The 22,656-nt window shown below is 40.9% G+C and overlaps 1 protein-coding gene across 1 annotated transcript; it reads left to right on the top strand.

The window, feature by feature from the left end:
• Positions 1–4,191: 4,191 nt before the first annotated feature.
• On the top strand, positions 4,192–17,621 carry LOC120945691 (serine/threonine-protein kinase SBK1-like). The gene is made up of 5 exons (XM_040360039.1): positions 4,192–4,297; positions 12,216–12,367; positions 15,155–15,323; positions 16,332–16,534; positions 16,818–17,621. The coding sequence occupies exons 1-5, from the start codon at positions 4,192–4,194 to the stop codon at positions 17,619–17,621; spliced, it is 1,434 nt and encodes a 477-aa protein (XP_040215973.1).
• Positions 17,622–22,656: the final 5,035 nt, after the last annotated feature.

The raw sequence follows: 22,656 nt of genomic DNA on the forward strand, positions 1-22,656 counted from the left end.
GTGTGTACGCGGCGTAAGTCATGTTTTGGGAAGGGGATCAAATATTATATTATTTCGCTCATTAAAATGCAAATACATTTATAACTTTTTTTAAATGTGCTTTTCTAAATATTTTTGTTGTTATTCTGTCTTTTACTGTTAAAATAAACAGATCATTAAAATTATAGGCTGATAATTTCTTTGTGCGAATGTACAACATCAGCAGGGGATTAAATACTTTGGGCCAGATTCAGGTACATTTGCGGCGGCGTAACGTTTCGCATTTACGTTACACCGCCGCAAGTTTTTCGGGCAAGTGCTTGATTCACAAAGCACTTGCCTGTAAAGTTGCGGCGGCGTAGCGTAAATCCCTCTGGCGCAAGCCCGCCTAATTCAAATGATCGGGTAGGGGGCGTGGATCATTTAAATTATCATCTTTTGCCTGACGAAGAGGTCCTGCGTGACCTCGAAACGTTGCTTTTTGGATCGCTATTATGCATTAAATTTGTGGACGTTTTTTCAATGATCCTTGGTGTGCTGGCGAATATGTGTACATGATCATTTAAATTAGGCGTGTTCCCGCGCCGAACGTACTGCACATGCTCCGTTTTGAAATTTCCCGCCGTGCTTTGCGCGAAACGAAGTCGCACCGACGTCATTTTTTGAACGTAGACGTGAGTTACGTCCTTTCCTATTCACGGACGACTTACGCAAAAAAAATTCGACGCAGGAACGACAGCCATACTTTAACATGGCACGTCTATCTATACACCATGAAATAGCAGCTTTAACTATACGGCGGGAAAAGCCGACTAGTGACGACATAAGAGAATGCGACGGCCGCGCGTACCTTCGTGAATCGCCGGAAAAAGCTAATTAGCATACCCGACGCGGAAACGGCGCAAACTCCACCCAGCGGGCGCCGAAGTATTACACCTACAATCCGAAGGCGTACAAAGTCGTACGCCTGTCGGATCGAAGCCAAAAGCCGTCGTATCTTGGTTTGAGGATTCAAACTAAAGATACAACGCGGCAAATGTGAATCTGGCCCTTTATTCCCCTAATTGTATCTCCCCCAGAACAAATGCTCCACACTCTCCGCCCTCCTACACCCCTCCCTATCAACCAGCTTTCTCCTCCTCTAAAAACTCTCTTGTTAACAAAAATATATGTAGAGCCACCCTCACCACATCTACTGCCAATTCAAAATGTCTTTATTGTATACATCCCTCCATACTTTCTTATTCTGCACCTCATTCAATCCTCCTATCAACTCCAACCCCCCCTTTCATATAACTCCCCCATCACTTTCCAACTTTCACACCACACCTTTTAGTTATTTCATACAATTTGTATCTCCTCAAACACCTCTCAATCCTCAGACTAACACACAGCACACTGAAACATCCTGCAGGAAAGACATTAAATAAATATAATAAAATGGGCGAGGTGACAGTTTTAATAATCAACACCCCCCCCCCCCAATGTTAAGGTCTTTAATAACAAGAAATGTACCCATGTACCTCCTCATAGCTCTCTTCCACATCTCTCCGTTCACTAAAAAAAACTTACATCCAATCATTGCCATATTTAATGCAAACCCACCTAGAGAACAAAAAATATTGATTGACAACTTTGCTCTCCTCAAACCATCTATACTCTTCACACCATCGTCACATCATCCATATAGCCGGGCCATGCTTGGATTCCTCCCACCACTCCCAGGCACTTCTACCCCTCTCACAAAACTATCCTTCACATACATCCACAATGGTAGTTCAGTTACAGGGCCTTTGAGAAATCCAGAAGGACGCAACACGTCAGGTGGAAGGAGGTGGTGACATAATCACATCGGTCAAGCTGGGGGCACAGATCAAGTCTGTGGTCTGCTAACTCCTGTGGACTGGAGTGTCCTGCTTACATGCATAAATACTTTTTATTTATGTTAGTGCATTTGGAGAAGTTTGATTTTAATGTAATAATTAGTCAGTAAGAACTATGGAGTCTCACTGTGTTTCCCTCTGAGCATATGACCTGGACCATGACTGTGAAGCAGATCATAGGAGATTGTGATAAAATGCTGTTCATTATATATTTGTAATAATGAGGTCCAAGGAGGTGAGAGGACATCTGCTTGCGCACCTGTCAGGTTTCGACATACCTTATGAATGAGCCCTGTAATGCAGAGGAAGGCCTCCCCTATGCATCTGACTTGTGGCCCCTGATAAAGTAGACACGGGACCTGAGCAGTGGTGGCTGGTGCTCAAAATTTTTGGGGGGACGCAAACAAACAAACAAAAAAAAACAATTGCAGCCTTACTGTGCCCATCAACCGCAGCCACTGTGCCCATAAAAGGCAGCCACTGTGCCCATCAAACACAGCCACTGTGCCATCAATTGTCACTACTGTGCCATCAATTGTCGCCACTGTGCCATGCCATCAAATGCAGCCACTGGGCCAAGCCATCAAACGCAGCCACTGTGACATCATTTATCGCCACTGTGTCCATCGATTGTCACCACTGTGCCATGCCATCAAACGCATCCACTGTGTCATCAATTGTTGCCACTGTGCTCATTAATTGTCACCACTGTGCCATGCCATCAAACGCAGCCACTGTGCCATTAATTGTCGCCACTGTGCCATCAATTGTCACCACTGTGCCCATCAATTGTCACCACTGTGCCATGCCAAACACAGCCACTGTGCCATTAAACGCAGCCACTGTGCCATGCCATCAAACACAGCCACTGTGCCATCAAATGTTACCACTGTGCCATCAATTGTCGCCACTGTGCCCATCAATTGTCACCACTGTGCCCATCAATTGTCACTACTGTGCCACTGCCCATCAATTGTCACCACTGTGCCCATCAATTGTAACCACTGTGCCCATCAATTGTCGCCACTGTGCCCTGTAAAATGCTGCCAGATTGCCCCCCTGCCCGGCACTTACCTTTCTGGGGTCAGCCATCATCCTTCCACGGTCCCTTGATGTCTTCTCCCACCCTCAATGACACTTCAGCCAATCAGGTTACCGGTAACCAGAACCGGTGAGCCTGATTGGCTGAGGCGCCTGTCAGTGTTAGCCAGGGAACGCACCCTCGTGCGTCCCCTGGTTAACTATTTGGAAGCCGATTACAGCCTGTGGGCTGTAATCGGAAAGCCTATCTGATAGGCACTTCCAAAGCCAACCAGCTGCCGTTATTCAGATGGCCGGTGCTCACCAGGGAGCCGGCCATCTGAATAGTGGGCGGCAGCAACAATACATGGATTCATGCAATGCATGAATCTATGTATTGTTGATCAGTGGTGGTGCAGGAGTGAGAGGGGGCAGCGCTTCTGCGCCCTCTATGGACGCACAGCCACTGGACCTGAGAGTACAGAACGTTATGAGTGCCTGGCAGGTAGGTAGTCAGGAGGGTTGCTTCAAAGTTCCTGATGCCACATGAATGAGGACTGGTGGGATGAGATGTCACCACAGCAAGCAGTAGAGGAGCTGGTTCAGCACAGCAGGCAGTAGAAAAGCTGGGTCAACACAGCAGGCAGTAGAGGAGCTGGGTCAGCACAGCAGGAAATGCACAGCGGATCAGTCCTGAGAGATTTTCAGCACAGATAGGCACAGGCACACACAGGTTAGAGAAACCGGACAGGTGCAGAGGCAGGTCGGGTACAAGCATGGTTGACAACAGGCGGACAGCGAGGTAACAAGTGGGGCAGGCAGGATAAAAGTCAGGGACAAGCCGGGGTCGTGTACAGGCAGCAGGCAGGAATAGTCAAAGTCAAGCCGGATCAGAACACAGGAACAGGATCCCAAAGAAGGTTAAAGGCAGCAGGCGTGACAGGAAGCTGCAGATCAGACAGCACCTGACTCAGTTTACAAGCCCAGTTTAAATGGGACATCTGGTGCCAAAACCCACGCGTGAGCACGTGCACTGGCACTCGCAGACGTGCGCCAGCAGCAAGATTCCTTCTGTAAGGTATTTCCTGGCAGCACCTGGTTGGAAACACTAAATTAGAGGGGGAAGAGTGTAAATAGAGATGGATGATGAGGAGAGAAAATTGAGATGGAGCAGTATGAGGATGAATGAAGATAGAGGAGAAGTAGTAGTGAGAATGGAGATGGTGGAGGAGGAGAGATAATGGGGAGGATGTATAAATATTGAAAATTAAGAGGGTGGAGAAGGTGTGAGAATGGAGTAGTTGTGAGAATGGAGATGGAGATGTTGGATGGAGAATGGAGATGGATGAGGAGGGAGAATGGAGATGGAGGAGGAGGCGTAAGAGGAATGGGACTGGAGATGTTGGATGAGGAGTGTAACGAAACGTCCCACACTTCGCTTGAGCAATTTCATCATATACCACTTCCTCCCAGTCTGAATATAGATGTCAGATATTCCTACCGCTAACAACCACTAAACAAGACAATACTGGTTTGGTTGCTGAACATGGACTCAACAAGAATACAGTCTTATATACAGTTGAAGAGCAGCCCCCCTCCTGCTCATATTACTCTAACAATACACCTGTAACCAGAAACCTAATTAACATGAGCTAGTTATCTAATAATTTACCCAGACTTGGTGACTCAGAGGTATGACCTTTCAGGGTAGACTTGCCATCTCCTTCATCACAACTGACAATACACATAAGTATAAACACATCCCCCAATAGTTTGCTAGGTGACAAAGGTGTGTTAATGAGCACAATAAACTATTGGGTGAAATACCCAGGCTTTCGACATCTTTTTTTTTTTTTTTTTTTTTTTTTCCGCCTCAGAGAACTATCAGGATACTCAATCACTTTAGCGTTCAATTTGCAGTCTCCTTTGTTCGCATCATGGTTGGAAATTTCTTTCTTTTATTTTATTTATTTTTTTCCCTCTTTTTTTTTTAATCAGTATATCTTTTTTTTTTTTTTTTTTTTTTTTTTTTTCCTTTTTTTTTCTTGAATATATGTCAATAGATATACAAAAGGAAACAAAGAAAAACACAATTCTTAAATACATGAATAGATACATTAGTGTCCCCTAGCCGAACAAACCCTTATCCGACCCTCTAGCCCCCCCAACCCTTGATCCCGCCCTCCCACCCTCCCCTATCTCCGGAATTCTGTCTCCTGTTGAGTCACTCTTTGCCCGTTGACCTTCCTACACTGTATCATCCTGTCTATATACCTTGGTGCAAGTTTAAAATTGACCCAGTCCTGCCATTTCCGTTTAAATCCTCCCTCTCCTTCCTCTCCCATGTACCTGAGCTGTTCAGCATAATATATGTCGTTAATTCTGCAAAACCAGCTATTTACTGTCGGGCTCGTAGGGTCCCCCCTTTTATTTGTTTTAACCCTGGAACCATTGCTGGCCGGGATTAGAAATAACCCCGATATCAGAGGAATTCAAACAAACGATGGGGAACATAAACTCGCAGCGTTCGCCGATGATATTTTATTATTCATAACGAATCCAACTATAACACTCCCGAATTTATTAAAAACCCTCAAATTGTATGGAGATGTATCTAATTTTAAAATCAATCCTCTAAAATCAGAAATCCTCAATATAAATGTGAAAGCACAGGACATACGGAGATATAAGCAAGAGTTTCCATTTATATGGAAAGATACCGAGATAAAATATTTGGGAGTTAATATCACATCTTCCCCTGACCTAATCTATCCACAGAATTATATACCACTATTAAATGATATTAAAAAAAGATTTAAAGAGAATTGCATTGAGACAAAGATCTCTATTAGGGAGAATAAACTGTTTTAAGATGTTCACTCTCCCGAAGATATTATATATAATCCAAATGTTACCAATCGCACTACCGGGTGCTTATTTCAAAATACTAAAACAGTTATTGAATAGGTTTATATGGCGGAACAAAAAAACACGTATTAGTATGGAGGTGTTAATTAGAGATAAGGAACATGGTGGTTTGGGGGTACCTGATATCTATACATATTATATGGCTATACACATGGCACGGGTGGTTGACTGGGTCAGAGATAAAGGAGAGAAAAGATGGGTGAGATTGGAAAGCTGTTCAACCAATTCACGGTTAGGAAAAGAAATTTGGATACCGCCACATTTTAGACAAATAAACCCACACATGCACACAATCACATTGGCTTCTATGACTATTTGGGATAGGGCACATAAAAAACATAGATGGGGTTATAACTCCCCATTAATTCCTCTATCTGACACAAACTTCTTTGCACCAGGGAAAATGGACTTGTTTGGCAACTGGATTAAAAAATCAGATGCTCAATTAAAAGACATATTAAAAGACGGCAAAATTCTCACCTATCAGGAACTAAGTAAAAAAAAAGAATTGTTTGAGTTAAACAGGTGGCGATACCTTCAGCTGACGCATTTTGTGGGCTCCCTCCCCTCCCCCCTGAGGTCAGATAGATACTTGCTCCCTCTGGAGCGTGTGTGTTTGGCACCAGGGGGAAGGGGCGCGATCTCCGCAATTTATAAAATATTAATGGGATTGAAAGACCCCGGTCTCCCTCCTTATATTAATAAATGGGAAGAGGAATTGGGAACGGGAAAAACAGAGACAGTGGTCAGGAAAATATTAAAAAAGACGCATTCAACCTCATTCAATTGTGCATTGATCGAAATGAACTTTAAATGTTTAGCACGATGGTATATAACCCCGGCCATAGCACACCGTTACCAAGACGACACCTCCCAATACTGTTGGAGGGGCTGTCTTGAAGAGGGCACTATGTCACATATATGGTGGACCTGCCCAAAAATTAAAACATACTGGCAGGATGTATTATTAATAATCGAGGAGATAACCGGAATTAAAATACCTTCGGATCCATGGGTCTGCTTGTTTCATGGGACAGAAATGTCAACTAAACAGTATATGAGAACCTTACTTCCACACGTACTAGATGCAGCTAAGAGTCTGATCCCCAAACAGGCTTTCGACATCTGATTAATCAGCATTCCTTTCACATATATCTGTCCACTGAGTTCCAAGCTTGCAGAGACCATCATGTCCTCCTTAATAATGTCCTTTTGCGTTACATAACATAATAGACAAGGCTATGATAAGCCTGTAATGATACCAAAGCCCAGCAGATTCCACTGCAGATCTGTGTCTCCAGGTCAGCCCTGTTGTTCCAAACGCCTGGCTGCAGGTCTCCCAGATTCTGACCAGATCACTTCCAGAATGGCACTCAATGAAAGCACAGTAGAATCCCCATAGTGTAGTAGGTCAACACGATTTAATAATAAATAATAAAGCACTTACATTTAAAATCGCTTCAATCAGCATACGAGTAAAAGAAAAGTAATAGCACAGATCTATGATGTCTCTGCTCTCGGCCGCGAGCGGAGATGACGTCACCGATGGCTCTCCTCCTTCCTGGCGCGTTGCGTGGCTGATTCAACGCCACTTAGTCATAAGATCCTATGACTAAGTGGCGTTGAATCACTATGGGCATTCTACTGTGCTTTCATTGAGTGCCATTCTGGGAGTGATCTGGTCAGAATCTGGGAGACCTGCAGCCAGGCGTTTGGAACAACAGGGCTGACCTGGAGACCTTGTCTAAGGTAAGAGGCTAGGATTACCTTTATTGGAGCTTTGTCTGCACAACTACACTAAGTGATCGTGCGGTGGATTGCAGCATAGTTTTTTAAGCACTATTACACTTTGGGGAATATTCAATCAAGCACTTTATTACTGGACTTTGTCTTTGGAGCACTGTGCACTTTTGGAAATTTCTATTGAAGCACTGCCATTTTTTTTACACTTTATATATATATATATATTTTTTTTACACTATATATATTTTTTTTACACTATTTATATATTTAGCACGGTTATTGTGCACATATAGACTTGTGTATATTTATTTTTACTTACTGGGACTATATTATTGATTATATATTTTGGATATTATTTCATCACTTTCTATATTTTATATTTTTTTGCACTGGACTTTCTTCACATTTTAAGGAGTTTTTACACTTTATTTATTGTGAATTCTTTTTGATGACCGAAAAATCTTTTTTAGTCATTCATTTTGGATTTCATTATCTTCACGGTGTCCATCCCTCCTATCATGATTGTTGATGTATGGTGGGACATACGGAATTAGGAGTGGAACACATTTACTTGGATACATTGGTTAGGCATTTACATTTATGTGCTTATACATTTATATTTTTTGACTATTTATTATTTCCATATTAGCAAGCGCCATTGCACCCCCTCTTTTACATATGATCTTCGGTGTGTGAGCACCTTTAGTAGTGGCTGCTGCTCTTTTAATTGTAATTTCACTTGCTTTTATATTATTTTATCTAGTTTCAGTGCCCTTGGTTGGAGTGGTTTTGCGCATTAGTTACCCCTTTTTTATTTTTAATAAGTGATTTAAACCTTCCGTCTAAATAAGAATTAAAAACAAACGATAACGGTGATTAAAGAGAAAACGATTACATTTATTTATACAGAAAATAAACTTGTATTAATCCGATATTAGCAACTATAACATAAATTATACAACCTTAAAACAAAGATGTTACCAATGATACAAAGTAATACAAATAGGAATATTTCTATAATGGACACATTAGTATATCAGGACAAGTTGTAGGAAAGGAAGAGTTACAGAAAAGATAAAGACAAGAAGGAGATACATTTACAGACAGAAACCTTACGTCACCATGCTCCTTAGATCAGATCATTGGGCTTAGAGAGATCGGGGGTTGCTTTATGTACTGCTTTATACCCCCCAGGGACCTTGTCATTGGTCCAGAGCTGCTCAAATTCTGATTGGCTGCCCCTGAAGCCTCCTAAATGTTCACGATCAGGTCTTAAACTTCCTATCCGTCTACTACATGTCTATGATGTAATAAACAACTCCTTTGATCTCCAGCCCAACCAGTTCCCACATTAGCATGTTAACGGCCTCCTGGTGAGATGGAGCCTCTCCATCTCTTAAGGTGCTTTACCAAACAAAAGGATAATTAAATTATCACCTGGACATGGGCGTCCGCAGAACTTTTTCCAGGGGGGGGGGCATAATTTTGCGGTCACAATTTCATGAAGGTGAGGGGAGGGGCTTAGTCATTCTCCCATAAAGCGCAGGCATGTGCCCATGATATGCAGCCTCACTGTACTGATCAAATGTACAATACAGAGGGTGTACAGTATGTTTATATAGAAGGGGTGGATGGTATTGGTATATAGAGGAAGGAAGGTGGGTATATACAGCTCTGTATACAGGACAGATGATGTATATCTGCAGTCAGTGATGATGGAGGAATACAGAAAGGAAGATGGGTGTATATATTTGTACACAGGACAGGACAGATGATATGATCTTTCCTATATCTGGCACCCCCCCTTCGCTGATCATACCTGTATGCACTCAGCTGCCCCCCTCATCTGTATATATGTCAGCCCCCCCTGTACACAAACAGCCTCCTCCCTTCACTTGTACTCACAGCCCCCACTTGTAAGGTCATGGTGGTCTTTCTCTCCCAAGTCCTGTTTCCACATGTCCCTTTGAAAATACATTACAGGCAGCAAAGCAAACACAAGGGCACACTTACAATAAGCGGCCAGAGGTGGCAGTAAAGAGCTCTGTAAGCTCTGTGACACTGATCTTGCAACAGCTGTGGAGCCGACTGCACAAACACAGAGAGAGTCAGCACAGCTACAGATGCGAGCATGGCAGACCCTTGCTGATTCCAGGGGGGTAACTCGCCCCCCCTTAACCCTATGAGCAGACGCCCTATGCCTGGAGACATTCAATAGTTCCCACGAGTAAAAACAAAAGTCCTTTTAAAATACAAGCTGGGCCCCTATTTCATCATATCACAAAATATATAAAGTCCTGTAAAAACATATACATACATACACGTGCACAATGGGGCATGGTAATTTAATTAGAGTCCTTGCAATGGTTCCCTTGAAGCTCAATGATATAAATATGAATTTCAAAATCTCCACCACACCATTTATAATACTATGCTTTTTTTTTTTTTTTTTTTTAAGCTGTTAAGGTAAACATTACATCAACAAAGCCTATTGGACACACCCAGGCTTGGAATTGTAAACAAGGTAAAATACACCAGAAAAATAAACAAAATAAATTAGATGACTTATGTTGTGGTAGCTGGAGAGTGTGAAGTAGACATCTGAGGACTTTCCTCATTGCACAGAACTCGGAAGAGAGATATTCAGAAGTAAAACAGTGTGTATTTTGGAGGCGTTGCTGATGACCCAACAGTTTCCCTGGACTTTGTCCAAATATCCCACACCTCTGAGAACTTTTGTGGGCAACCCCTAGATTCGTAACTAAATGTATACAATGGGACCATTTTGTTAACAATAGACTTCCAATAATCTAAGGTAGGTGCCTGGGGAGATTTCCTATAATACTAAGGTTAAGGCTTTCTTTATACCATAACAAAATCTAGTTTTGTGTTATTGTTTTTTAATTGTTTTATGGCAACTCTTGTACAGGTTACTAATGTTACCACCTATGTGTGTTCCAATATTGAGACAATCATGCAAATTTGGTATTCCCTGAGAGCCACAATAGGACACCACTCTTCCCAACAATGGAGGTTGGCTTCCATAAACATGGTCATTGTGATGGAAACAGTATCAGCAGGCACACCTCAGCAAGGCATTCTACATCCTCTTTAGCATATCAATTCACAAGCCCATCCCTAATGAGATGATAAGTTATGTCCTGGGTGTGAACATTCTCTCTATTCTCTCTATTTTCTACAGATTTTCTACAGATAGAAAACCAAAGTGTACTTTTAATAAATAACACAATCTCAGTCGTATTATTAAATTTTCCTAAATTGTTAAATAGTTGCTATTTTATACTTTTTGCCACATTTCAGATATTCAGGTGCTTCTTTTCAAATGGCCAACCCCATGTAGTAGGCACCCCTGATGAATAACAGGTGACATAAAGGGAAGTAACATAGAAAGTGTATTGGTTTTATACAATCTGTTCAGATGGGTGGAACTATAATGAGATGAGGTGAAGTAAAATAAAAAATAAAAAAGATGGAACCAGATTCTCCATGTAGAATGAGCAATTGTGACTCCCTTATTTTACACATAAGCTTTTTGTTTTACTTAAATCATAACTAATCAAATTTATATACTGTAAAACCTGGCCGGACAATAAATAAAGCTGAGGAAACCGAATTCAGAAGACCGGGAGAAGGTAGCAATTGGGCAACTAGAGGAAACAAAGACATTATGTGAGGTAAGTATGCTATAACATGCAAAAATGAGGTGTGTACTTGTATATTATGGCAAGAGCACTGTCGACACTTATGTTTAATTCAACTCTAAACGGATTATATATATATATATATGGCCTGGAGGACTGCCTAAACATCCCTTTTTCATTTTTTTTTTAATCTAAAAAGATCCTTGGTGTCAGTTTCAACTTATCAATGAGACAGAATTTTCTTCTTGGTCAAGCAACCCTTAGCAATAATGGAACCCTGGTTGAGATAAGTTCATCTTCATCTAGATCAATTCTCTTCTTATTGGAATTAAGTGTTCAGCAGTTAACGAATGACTAGTTTTGGCCAATGGGGGACAACCTGGTTTTCCATTTAGAATACTAAGATTTGGCATCCTTGTCTCCATTCTTGGTTTGTCGTTTTCCCAGAACATCATGTCAGAAAGCTATTTTCCATTATATGATATACACATGGATTGTTCTAGGTCAGAGACTCACCAAGTAGTGAAGAAATTATCAGGATGTTTGGAGATGAATCTCTAAAATAAGCCCAGACATGGCAGCTCCAATTTTCCTATCCTGACAGGTGCTTTAATCTCCCTGCAAACTATTTTAATGCTGATGATATTTTTATACTCAATTTTTTTATCTTCAATAAGTCCTTATTAATCTAAAGCCATTGTATACAATGTTACTAGAAAGCATAAAACATAGGAAAAAGGCAAAAACCCACAAGAACCTACAGCCAATGTTATATTTTTTATTTTTTTTTCAATAAATTATCTGGTTAGTTTTCCGTTTTGTTTAAAAAATGAGCAGCGCTGCTTATTTTTTAAACAGTGTTTTTTATTTGATGTTCTATCAAAGCTAGGGTGGCAGTGGTCTGTTTTTTGTATTTCAGTCCCTAAACAATTTTTTCTGTGGCGCTGTTATTTTTATTAATCTTAACATTTTGATATCCTTTTTGAGTTATGATAACTAGCTGCCATGGAAGTATTTAGGAATATGGAGAAAAGGGTGGTAGATTTAGAGGAAGTTTCCAGTTTCCACCAAGGAACACCTGGGATAGAGTTAGAAAACTATTTTAAACAGTTGAAACATATAATGGAAAAACAAATTAAGATTTGGTGGGAGGTGAATATTCTGGAATTATATATTAAGGAGAGGAGAACATGAAGGAGGTGGAGATGGGACACCAGAGAAACAGACCAGTGCTTCTCATAACAGTATTTTATTTAATGTTCTATCAAAGCTAGAATGGCAGTGGTCTGTCTTATTGGTATTTGAGGGCCAGATCCTCAAAAGGGATACGCCGGCGTAACTGCTGTTACGCCGTCGTATCCCTGTTCTTAACTATGGAACTGATCCACAGAATCAGTTTTCCATAGTTAGGCAGAAGATCCGGCATGTGTAAGGGACTTACACTGCCAGATCTTAGTATGCAGTACCGCATCCGCCTCGGGTATGCAAATTAGCACTTACGGAGATCCACAAAGCTTTTACGCTTCGTTTTTCCTCCGTAAGTTTGCAAAAACAAAATTAGGGCTGCTTTTACAAAGTGTAAACTGTTTACACCTTGTAAAAACAGACCCTTCTGTCCAGCGACGCAATATTTTTTTTGTTTTGAATTTTTTTTTTTTTTGCCGTATCTTTTTGTTTCCCGACGCAACTTTATTGACTCGTCGCAATCCACAAAGCTTGGCGTAACGTAATTTCGTGCTATGCACGTCGGGAAAATGACGTCACGAGCATGCGCAGTACGGCCGGCACGGGAGCGCGCCTAATTTAAATGGGAATCGCCCCCATGAAAATAGGAACGCCTTGCGCCGGCGGAATTTAAGTTACACAGCCAAAAATTTCTAGGTAAGTGCTTTGTGGATCGGGCACTTTGGTATACATTTCAAGGCAGTGTAACTTAAATGAAAAAAATTAAGTTACGCCGGATCTTTGTGGATTACCCCCTAAGTCTCTAAACTATTTTTTTTGTGGTCCCTTTGGTTTTATTAATCTTAGTTCTCCCTCTTGTATTAGTTATTCATTATACAATGTAGTAAAACATAAATATTAGAAAACAAATAATTTTCAATTTCATAGTTTATATGGTGGAAAGTTTAATTTCAAAACTCAGTAAAGTTTTTAAAGTATTAGGATTAAATATGCTGAAACCCAATCACCTATTCTCTAGAAAACCTGTTTATATGCAAATCAGCCAGAACAATGCAGGTTATTTACACATCATTTACATGAGAAGTCAGCCAATGGAAAGCCTCATTCTCTGCCTTCCCTGCCCCTCTTCCTTTTATAAAGGGGACCTCTCCCTCCTCTGATCAGTAGCTCTACTTTCAGAGATCCCTGAACACTCATCTATTACAGCCTAGCTGGAGATTTGGTGACGTTGTCTGGTGTTGATCTGCAGAGGAACTTAATACTTTGAGAAACAAATCCAACTTCATCACCCCTGAATCCTCTCCACATTAAGGTAAGGTTACTTTCATCTAACCAATCAATGGATCTTTCTTATTTAATGAGCATACTGATAATAATTCTTCAGAGGTTTATGAGGTGTATGTACTAAATATATAAAACCTAAGTATAAAAAACTGATGAAAGGGACATTAAGTGGAGGTTGAGGACAGGATAATATGTAATACAATGTATACAGAAGACAGGATGGACATTGGAGGCTTGCCATGATCATCCTGATGAAAAAGTTGTTAGTAATACATTATATGCAATAAAAGTTGGGGCAGTAATTTGTGTGATGTAATACAAAATGAAACACATGTTTGGGTAGCCAAGTAATGTATAGTTGTCATAAATCTACTATTACGCATATATTCCAATCTGTACAAAACAAATGACTGAAAAGTGTTGAATAGTTTGCTACGAAAGATTCCCTCTCACCAAAACCAGAGTACAACATTTTACATAATGATCTCACTGAGCATTCCCTTCATTAATTTCATGAAGTCTGATGATATGAGGTCTTATTGAGACCATAAAGATGACATTGAGCAGGAAAATGCGTTAAAAATGTTTTTAAGGTGCCTGAAAAGAGACAATTGAGTGTTTGGATGTTATGACATCACTCATGGTTATTGTGGGTCATTCTGGGACTTCGGTTTGGGGAGAATGATTTAGGGAACAGTCACTAATATCTTCTGATGGCTTTAGCATGGCCTCTGACGCCTTGTACTGGGTACAAAAGGCGAGGCAACTAGTTTCCTTAGTCATAGTTCTGATTCAATTTACACTTCTTACTTGGCTGAGCTCTGTGTTCATCCTCCTGACTTTATGTAAGAAAACTGGAAAGTTGAGATAGCTGTCCGACAAAAAAAAAAAAGAAGAGAATCTCTTGCAGGTCATCTTATGGTATGTTTGGTCTTTTCATGGCAGTGTCTGCCAGAAATATAAGATTTACCAAAATTCTTCTGGTAGCAGATACACCTTTCCACCTGCTGGCCAAAGTTTATTACATTTCCTTCCCAAATGTCACTTGGAGGTAAAATTACTCTTTTGACCCCCCGGTTACCCAGACGGCCCCCACCCATGACTGAACTGATAACTATTGGATTGTGGTACCTATTTATTGTTATAAGTCTTGGCTTTTCTATTTGCTATTGTAATTGATAAAGTTATAAATTTGCTTGATAATTGTCTTGTATATGAATCGCTGTATTTCTATATTCAGGTCCTTTTAACTGTACTCCATACATTTCTGTTGTTCTGTTCAAACTCTCACTTAACTTATTCCTGAGTCACATTCATTAATAAGGGGAGCTTTATTGAGCATTTCATATTTATAGGTATATAAATGCTAGTAATACCCTGTAGTATTCATATTTTACACATTTCTAAAGTTACTCTTAAAAGATTTGTTTTCTTTTTGTAAGACGTTTTCTTTTTATTTTTCCTCTCCAGGACACTATGGCCTCCGTTGTTCATAATGTGGAAGGTGTTCTGGACAGAATGGTCTCCTCCTATTCAAAAGGTCTACAGGAGGTAGACTTACAGGAGTACTTCCTCAAGGTAAAGGAACTTGGAGAAGGAGGCTATGGAAGAGTATTATCGGCAAACCACAGGATAACAGGTCAGTAAATTAATATAACTAACAATTCAATATCATCTAGAATTATTTATATATATATATATATATATATATATATATATATATATATATATATATATATATATATATATATATATATATATATATATATATATATATATATAATATATATATATATAAAACATTTAAACCATTATTTAATGTTGGTTGAATTATTTAGATAACTAAGCAATAGGCTGGGTCTTGGGAAGAGTTATGTAAATATTAAAATACTTTGATGGGTACATATCTGTCTGGAGGAGTAGACTGTATTTGCATGCAGACTGCCCTAGATAATGGTCACATGTGATGCTGATCCTCCACGATCAAAAGAAAAGGCATCCAATGATTGAAAGGGGTGGGCTAGGAACAGTCAGGCTGGGGAGGATATGATGCTAATAGAGATGGGCATCAATCAGTCAGGAAACAAGATGGGGTCTGTTTGACTTGTTGCAGCTTCTAATGCACATTGAGAAAAACTTGCAGTGTGCGGTGAAATCAGAGTAATGCCTCGTACACACGACCGGTTTTCCTAGCAGGAAAACTGCCATGTGAGCTTTTGGCTGGGAATCCTGGCCGTGTGTATGCTCCATCGCAGTTTTCCCAACAGGAAAACCTCCGGGAATCCCAGAAGGAAAAAAGAGCACATGTTCTCCTTTTTCCCATCGGGATTCACGGCGTTTTTTAAGCCGGCAGTTTCCCTATGGGGAAAACCTGCGGTGGAGCGTACACACGGCCGTGGTTCCCGACCAAAGCTCTCATGGCAGTTTTCCTGTTGGGAAACCCAGCCGTGTGTAGGGGGAAAAAGCTACCGAGCAGGCATTAGAGATTTCAGTACGGCTTGTAAGGCTGAAATATAGCTTTAAATGAAGCATAATACATTCTCAAAAAGGTTGCTCCAAGATTGAGATTTTTCAAGTGGATATAAAAAATTACCAGCTATAAATTTCTAATTTTGTAATCTAAGTTATTTTTTCATTTATTTTACAGGTCAAAAAATGGCATTGAAGATCATGGATAAAAACAGAATCAGCCAGAGGTCTTTCCTTCAGGAGTTCAGTGTTTCATACTTACTTTCTTCTCATCCCAACATCATCGGATGTTATGGCATCGCCTTCACCACCATCGATTACTTTGTCTTCGTCCAAGAACTGGCCCCTGTTGGTGATCTGTGCTCCATGATTTTACCACATGTAAGTACATTAAGTTTTCAGTATACCCATATGTTTAAGTTTTGATGAAGAAATGTTATAACAAATAGTTTGAATTTCCCATCACTTTACCATCGCCGGGACATTTAGCGAAAGAGAATCTCTTTTGAGGGAACACATACAGAAATAGAATCCAACCCTAGTCTAAAACTAAAAAAATAAAAAATAAATACGGCCATACATATACTTTAACTGATTGTGAATTTCTCTTCTACCCTACAGTATTTAACATCTATTTTGTATTTTGATTTCTTGTTTTTCCTAGGTGGGAATTTCAGAAGATGCTGTTAAAAGGTGTGCTGTACAGATCTCCAATGCTCTCGAATTCATGTCAGAAAAGGGACTTGTTCATATGGATTTGAAGCCAGAAAACATTTTGGTGTTCGACAAGGACTGCCACTCCATCAAGATCACAGACTTTGGCCTTGCCAAGGTCAAAGGAACAGTGATAACCTCCAGGTCTGGCAGCAAATTCTACATGGCCCCAGAATTGCGTGACATCACCATCCCAGATGGACTGGTTGTAGATGGAAGCCTGGATGTGTGGTCGTTTGGTTTCATCATCTACTGCCTACTCACAGGGGAGTTTCCATGGACCGTAGCCACCCTTGATGATGAAGCATTTAAACATTTTGTTGACTGGCAAAACAATTTTCATATATACAATCCTCCTGAAGCATGGAGAAAGATTCCCACTGGAATACGAAGGATGTTTATCAATCTTTTGGCCATTGACTATATGAAGAGAAGTAAAGCTACAGAAATCCTGAAATATATGAGTGAAATTTGGAAGGAAGACACCCCAGATGTAGCCACAGGACAAGAATATGAGGATCCAATGGAAAGCAGTTCTGTAGTATCTGAGGAATCCATGGCTTCCCGCTTGAACACCTCACAGGGTAGTGTTTCCATCACATCCTTGTCTTACTTTTTGACCACAGACTCTTGTGTATCTCAGTCTGAGATGACTCCAGAGCCACAGAAGGACAACATGGAAGAGGCAGTAATCATATTTGATGATGAATTTTCCTTACATGTTGGTGCAGAGGTTGACATTGAAGGAGCATGAATTGGTTAGTGATGGAACATCTAAAGGTACATCACATACATCCAACTTTCTGAGGTACGTGGCTTCCTCAATTCACTATTCAATGTTTTAGCCTCATGTCACACTAGCTCTTCACTAAGTCATTTGTTTTTGTACCACAATATGTGCCAGTGGTGTTGTTCAGTCATGCGGAGTCCCTAGGGGTCTCCCTTGTTGCCCGTACTATTTAATATCTATCTCCGCCCTCTCCTGGAAATCATCAGTAACCAGAACTTACTCTACCATTCCTACGTGGATGACACCCAACTCTACTTTCGCATTAGCAACAAAAAGGATCATTATCTCGGACTAGAGAAATGCCTTGCTCTGATAGAATTGGATGACAGAGAGTTACCTTAAACTCAATGGCTCAAAAACAGAGCTCCTTCTGTTCCACGCCAACCGAAAGAGACCTGCCGTGACAACATGGACACCCCAGCCCATTTTGGGACAAACCATCACCCCCAGCGCCAAAGTCAAAAGTCTCGGAGTCACTTTTGACTCCGAAATGACAATGGATGCACGAATAGGCTCAGTAGTCAGCGGATCCCACCATTTGCTGCTCCTGCTATGTAGACTCATTCCTTTCATCCCAAAAGAAGACATAGCAGTCGTGGTTGGAACGATAATCAACTCCAGACTCGACTATGCAAACGCCCTTTACCTCAGACTCCCAAAGTACCAAATTGATCGTCTACAAGTCGTCCAGAATACGGTGGCATGACTTGTAACATGAAAAAAACCCTGGGAATCAATCTCCCCTCCCTTAGATCTCTTCATTGGCTGCCAGAAAAAGACAGAATAACATTTAAGGCACTTTGTCTGACGCATAAGTGTGTTCAAGGAAGTGCGCCCCAATATTTATGTGACAAATTAAAAGGTCACAACCCCAATTGCGTCCTCCGTTCTACCAACCAAAATCTATTCCAGATACCCAAGGCCATATCATATACAAGTCCAAAGGAGAACGAAGATTTGCAGTCCAAGGACCTAGACTGTGGAACGCTTTACCAACCAGCATCCGAGCGGAAGTGAATCATGAGGCCTTCAGAAGAAAACTCAAAACCCACCTATTCTGAAGGCAACGTGCAGGAGGAAATGGATACCAAGCACCCCGAGGCGATTCAGTTCGCATGTGTTGCGCTATATAAGTTTTTGACTCACTCACTCACTCACTCACTCACTCACTCACACTCCTATCCTTCCAAACCAAACTGAGCTCTGCTACCTCCTCACTCCCTACTCCCTACTCTATTGCCCATGATCTTCCTTAGCACATTTAACATTGCTTCATCCTCTGCTTCCTTCTTAACTTCCTCTAACCTTGGCCCACCAAATCGAACCCTCCTTACAGGCACATTTGCATAAGTCACAGTGACCAAATCAACTACATAAAATAACAGTGGTTTAAAAAAAAAAGTCAAAGCATATCACCCGGTCTAGCTGTGTAAATGCACGCGATTGGTCACTGTTCCCAACCGGGCCGATTAAAATTCAGCCGGGCGCAGGGACAGCATCCAAGGCACCATATGATGACCTTATGATTTATTACCATTTCATATATAAATATATCATTTATTGATACTTGGCTATTATACAGAAAAATAGGACTTCAGAACTGACCACATGCAGTTTATTACTATAAATTATTTTTTTTGTTTTCATTTCAGGGATCATTTCTCTTTTTTTTTTGTTGTAACAATATTTCTTTACATTTTTTAGATGACAAGTCTGGACTATCCCCAGTGGATGAACAAGACCCCTGCCTGGTACATGGGGGATGTAACTTGTACATATATGAGTAGTTACTCCTCCTGTGCACTGGGTGGGGCTCTTGAATTTTCTTCATATGGAAAAATACCCGCTGACACTGCCAGATATCCAGTGAGCTCCTAAATTCCTTCTTGAACTGACAACACTGCCTGTGCTGCACCGAAATCCCATGAAGTGTTGTTAGCCAGGTTTAGAAGTATTAGTATTGAAAGAGATGTATATACAGTACATGTTTTTCTACACCTTTGTCAAATGACTTATGTGAATTGGGTTCATATCATTGAGGGAAATTGCAACTTCCAGGCAACTCCTGCTTGGAGCAAACCCACCAGAGTTGTATAGCATAGCCAGATATAGAGCATCTTCAGGTTTTCTTTACATTGAAAGTTTTCCACTCATTATGTGAATTGCTTTAAGAGTTTGTCACCCACAGAGCAGGAAAATAATACGTGATAATACAGGATTTCTATGCTGATTTTTTGTTGTTGTTGTAATTATTTTATTTAAAATGTCCTAAAATATATATAAAATCGAATTTACGTAACACAAATTCCAAAAAGTAGTGGGGATGAGACCCTTGTCCCATCAACATGCGGACATCCTCCCCATGTTGAGGGCATGTGACCTGATACGTTTCAGGAGGGGGGGAGCTCTCTCATCCCCCTCTTTTCCTGCGGTCTGCCAGGTTGCGTGCTCGGATAAGGGTCTGGTATGGATTTTTTGGGGGAACAAAGCAACAAAGGAATGGCTCAAGAAAAAGCACATTAAGGTCCTGGAGTGGCCTAGCCAGTCTCCAGACCTTTAAGGGGTTGTAAAGGCAGAAGATTTTTATCTTAATACATTTGATGCATTAAGATAAAAAGCCTTCTGTGTGCAGCAGCCCCCCTAACACTTACCTGAGGTCCCTTTCTGTCCAGCGATGTCCACAATTGTCTCAGCCATCTAAGATTCTCCTGCTTGATTGGCAGGGAAACATCAGCTGCACCATTGGCTCCCACTGCTGTCAATCAAAGTCAGCTAGCCAATCAGGGGAGAGAGAGGACTGAGTCAGGTCTATGTGTCTGAATGGACACAGGGAGCTGTGACTCAGTCCTGGTGCCCCCATAGCAAACTGCTTGCTGTGGGGGCATTAAACAGGAGGGAGGGGCCTGGAGCACAGAAGAGGGACCCAAGAAGAGGACGATATGTGCTAATCTGTGCAAATCCACTGCAGCAGAGCAGGTAAGTATAACATGTTTTATATTTGTTTATCAAAAAAAATTTGCCTTTACAATATGTGGAGGGAGCTGAAGGTTCGAGTTACCAAACCTCAGCCTTGAAACCTTATTGACTGAGAATCGAGAATATCTGCAAAGAGGAGTGGGACAAAATCCCTCCTGAGATGTGTGCAAAGCTGGGGGCCAACTACAAGAAACGTCTGACCTCTGTGATTGCCAACAAGGGTTTTGCCACCAAGTACTAATGCCCCGTACGCACGATTGGAAATTCTGACAAAAAAAGTCAGATGTGAGCTTTTGGTCGGAAATTCCGACTGTGTGTATGCTCCATCAGACTTTTGCTGTCGTAATTTGTGCCAACAAAAGATTGAGAGCAGGTTCTCTATTTTATCAATGAAAAAAGTTCCTCTCGGAAATTCTGTTTGTCTATGCAATTCCGACGCGCAAAAAAACATCCATGCTCAGAATCAAGCAGAAGAGCCAAACTGCCTTTTGAACTTCACTGATCTCGGCTCTTCGTACGTCTTGTACGTCACCGCGTTCTTGACGCTCGGAATTTCCAACAAGATTTGTGTGACCGTGTGTATGCAACACAAGTTTGAGCCGACATTCCGTCAGAAAAAAAAACCTGGTTTTCTGGTCGGAATTTCCGATCGTGTGTACGCGGCATAAGTCATGTTTTGGGAAGAGGATCAAATATTATATTATTTCACTCATTAAAATGCAAATAAATCTATAACTTTTTTTAAATGTGCTTTTCTAAATATTTTTGTTGTTATTCTGTCTTTTACTGATAAAATAAACAGATCATTAAAATTATAGGCTCATGATTTCTTTGGGGCGAACGTACAAAATGAGCAGGGGATTAAATACTTTATTCCCCTAACTGTACCTCCCCCAGAACACATTTTCCAAACTCTCCACCCTCCTACACCCCTTTCTTGGACATACCACACCTCCAGAACAAATGCTCCACACTCTCCGCCCTCCTACACCCCTCCCTATCAACCAGCTTTCTCCTCCTCTAAAAACTCTCTTGTTAACAAAAACATATGTAGAGCCGCCCTCACCACATCTTACTGCCAATTCAAAATGTCTTTATTGTATACATCCCTCCATACTTTCTTATTATGCACCTCATTCAATCCACCTATCAACTCCAACCCCTCCCTTTCCTATAACTCCCCCATCACTTTCCAACTTTCACACCACACCTTTTAGTTATTTCATACAATTTGTATCTCCTCAAACACCCCTCAATCCTCAGACTAACACACGGCACACTGAAACATCCTGCAGGAAAGACATTAAGTAAATATAATAAAATGGGCCAGGTGACAGTTTTAATAATCAACACCCCCCCCCCCAATGTTAAGGTCTTTAATAACAAGAAATGTACCCATGTACCTCCTCATAGCTCTCTTCCACATCTCTCTGTTCACTAAAAAAACTTACATCCAATCTTTGCCATATTTAATGCAAACCCACCTAGAGAACATAAAATATTGATTGACAACTTTGCTCTCCTCAAACCATCTATACTCTTCACACCATCATCACATCATCCATATAACCGGCCATGCTTAGATTCCTCCCACCACCCCCAGGCACTTCTACCCCTCTCACCAAACTATCCTTCACATACATCCACAATGGTAGTTCAGTTACAGGGCCTTTGAGAAAATCCAGAAGGAGGCAACACGTCAGGTGGAAGGAGGTGGTGACATAATCACATCGGTCAAGCTGGGGGGACAGATGAAGTCTATGGTCTGGTAACTCCTGTGGACTGGAGTGTCCTGCTTACATGCATAAATAATTTTTATTTATGTGAGTTCATTTGGAGAAGTTTGATTTTAATGTAATAATTAGTCAGTAAGGACTATGGAGTCTCACTGTGTTTCCTTATGAGCATATGACCTGGACCTGGAATTCTTTTTGATGACCGAAAAATCTTTTTTAGTCATTCATTTTGGATTTCATTATCTTCACGGTGTCCATCCCTCCTATCATGATTGTTGATGTATGGT

The sequence above is a fragment of the Rana temporaria genome, chromosome 1, assembly GCF_905171775.1.
Source record: "Rana temporaria chromosome 1, aRanTem1.1, whole genome shotgun sequence".
In the NCBI taxonomy this organism is placed as follows: Eukaryota; Metazoa; Chordata; class Amphibia; order Anura; family Ranidae; genus Rana; species Rana temporaria.

Bases quoted from the DNA above. Each gene is read 5' to 3' on its own strand.
- LOC120945691 (XM_040360039.1), top strand. From the start codon at position 4,192: ATGGAGATGGAGATGTTGGATGGAGAATGGAGATGGATGAGGAGGGAG. The intron at 4,298-12,215 runs GTAACGAAACGT...TATGATAACTAG, and splicing joins GGAGATGTTGGATGAGGAGT to CTGCCATGGAAGTATTTAGG. The intron at 16,535-16,817 runs GTAAGTACATTA...TGTTTTTCCTAG, and splicing joins GCTCCATGATTTTACCACAT to GTGGGAATTTCAGAAGATGC.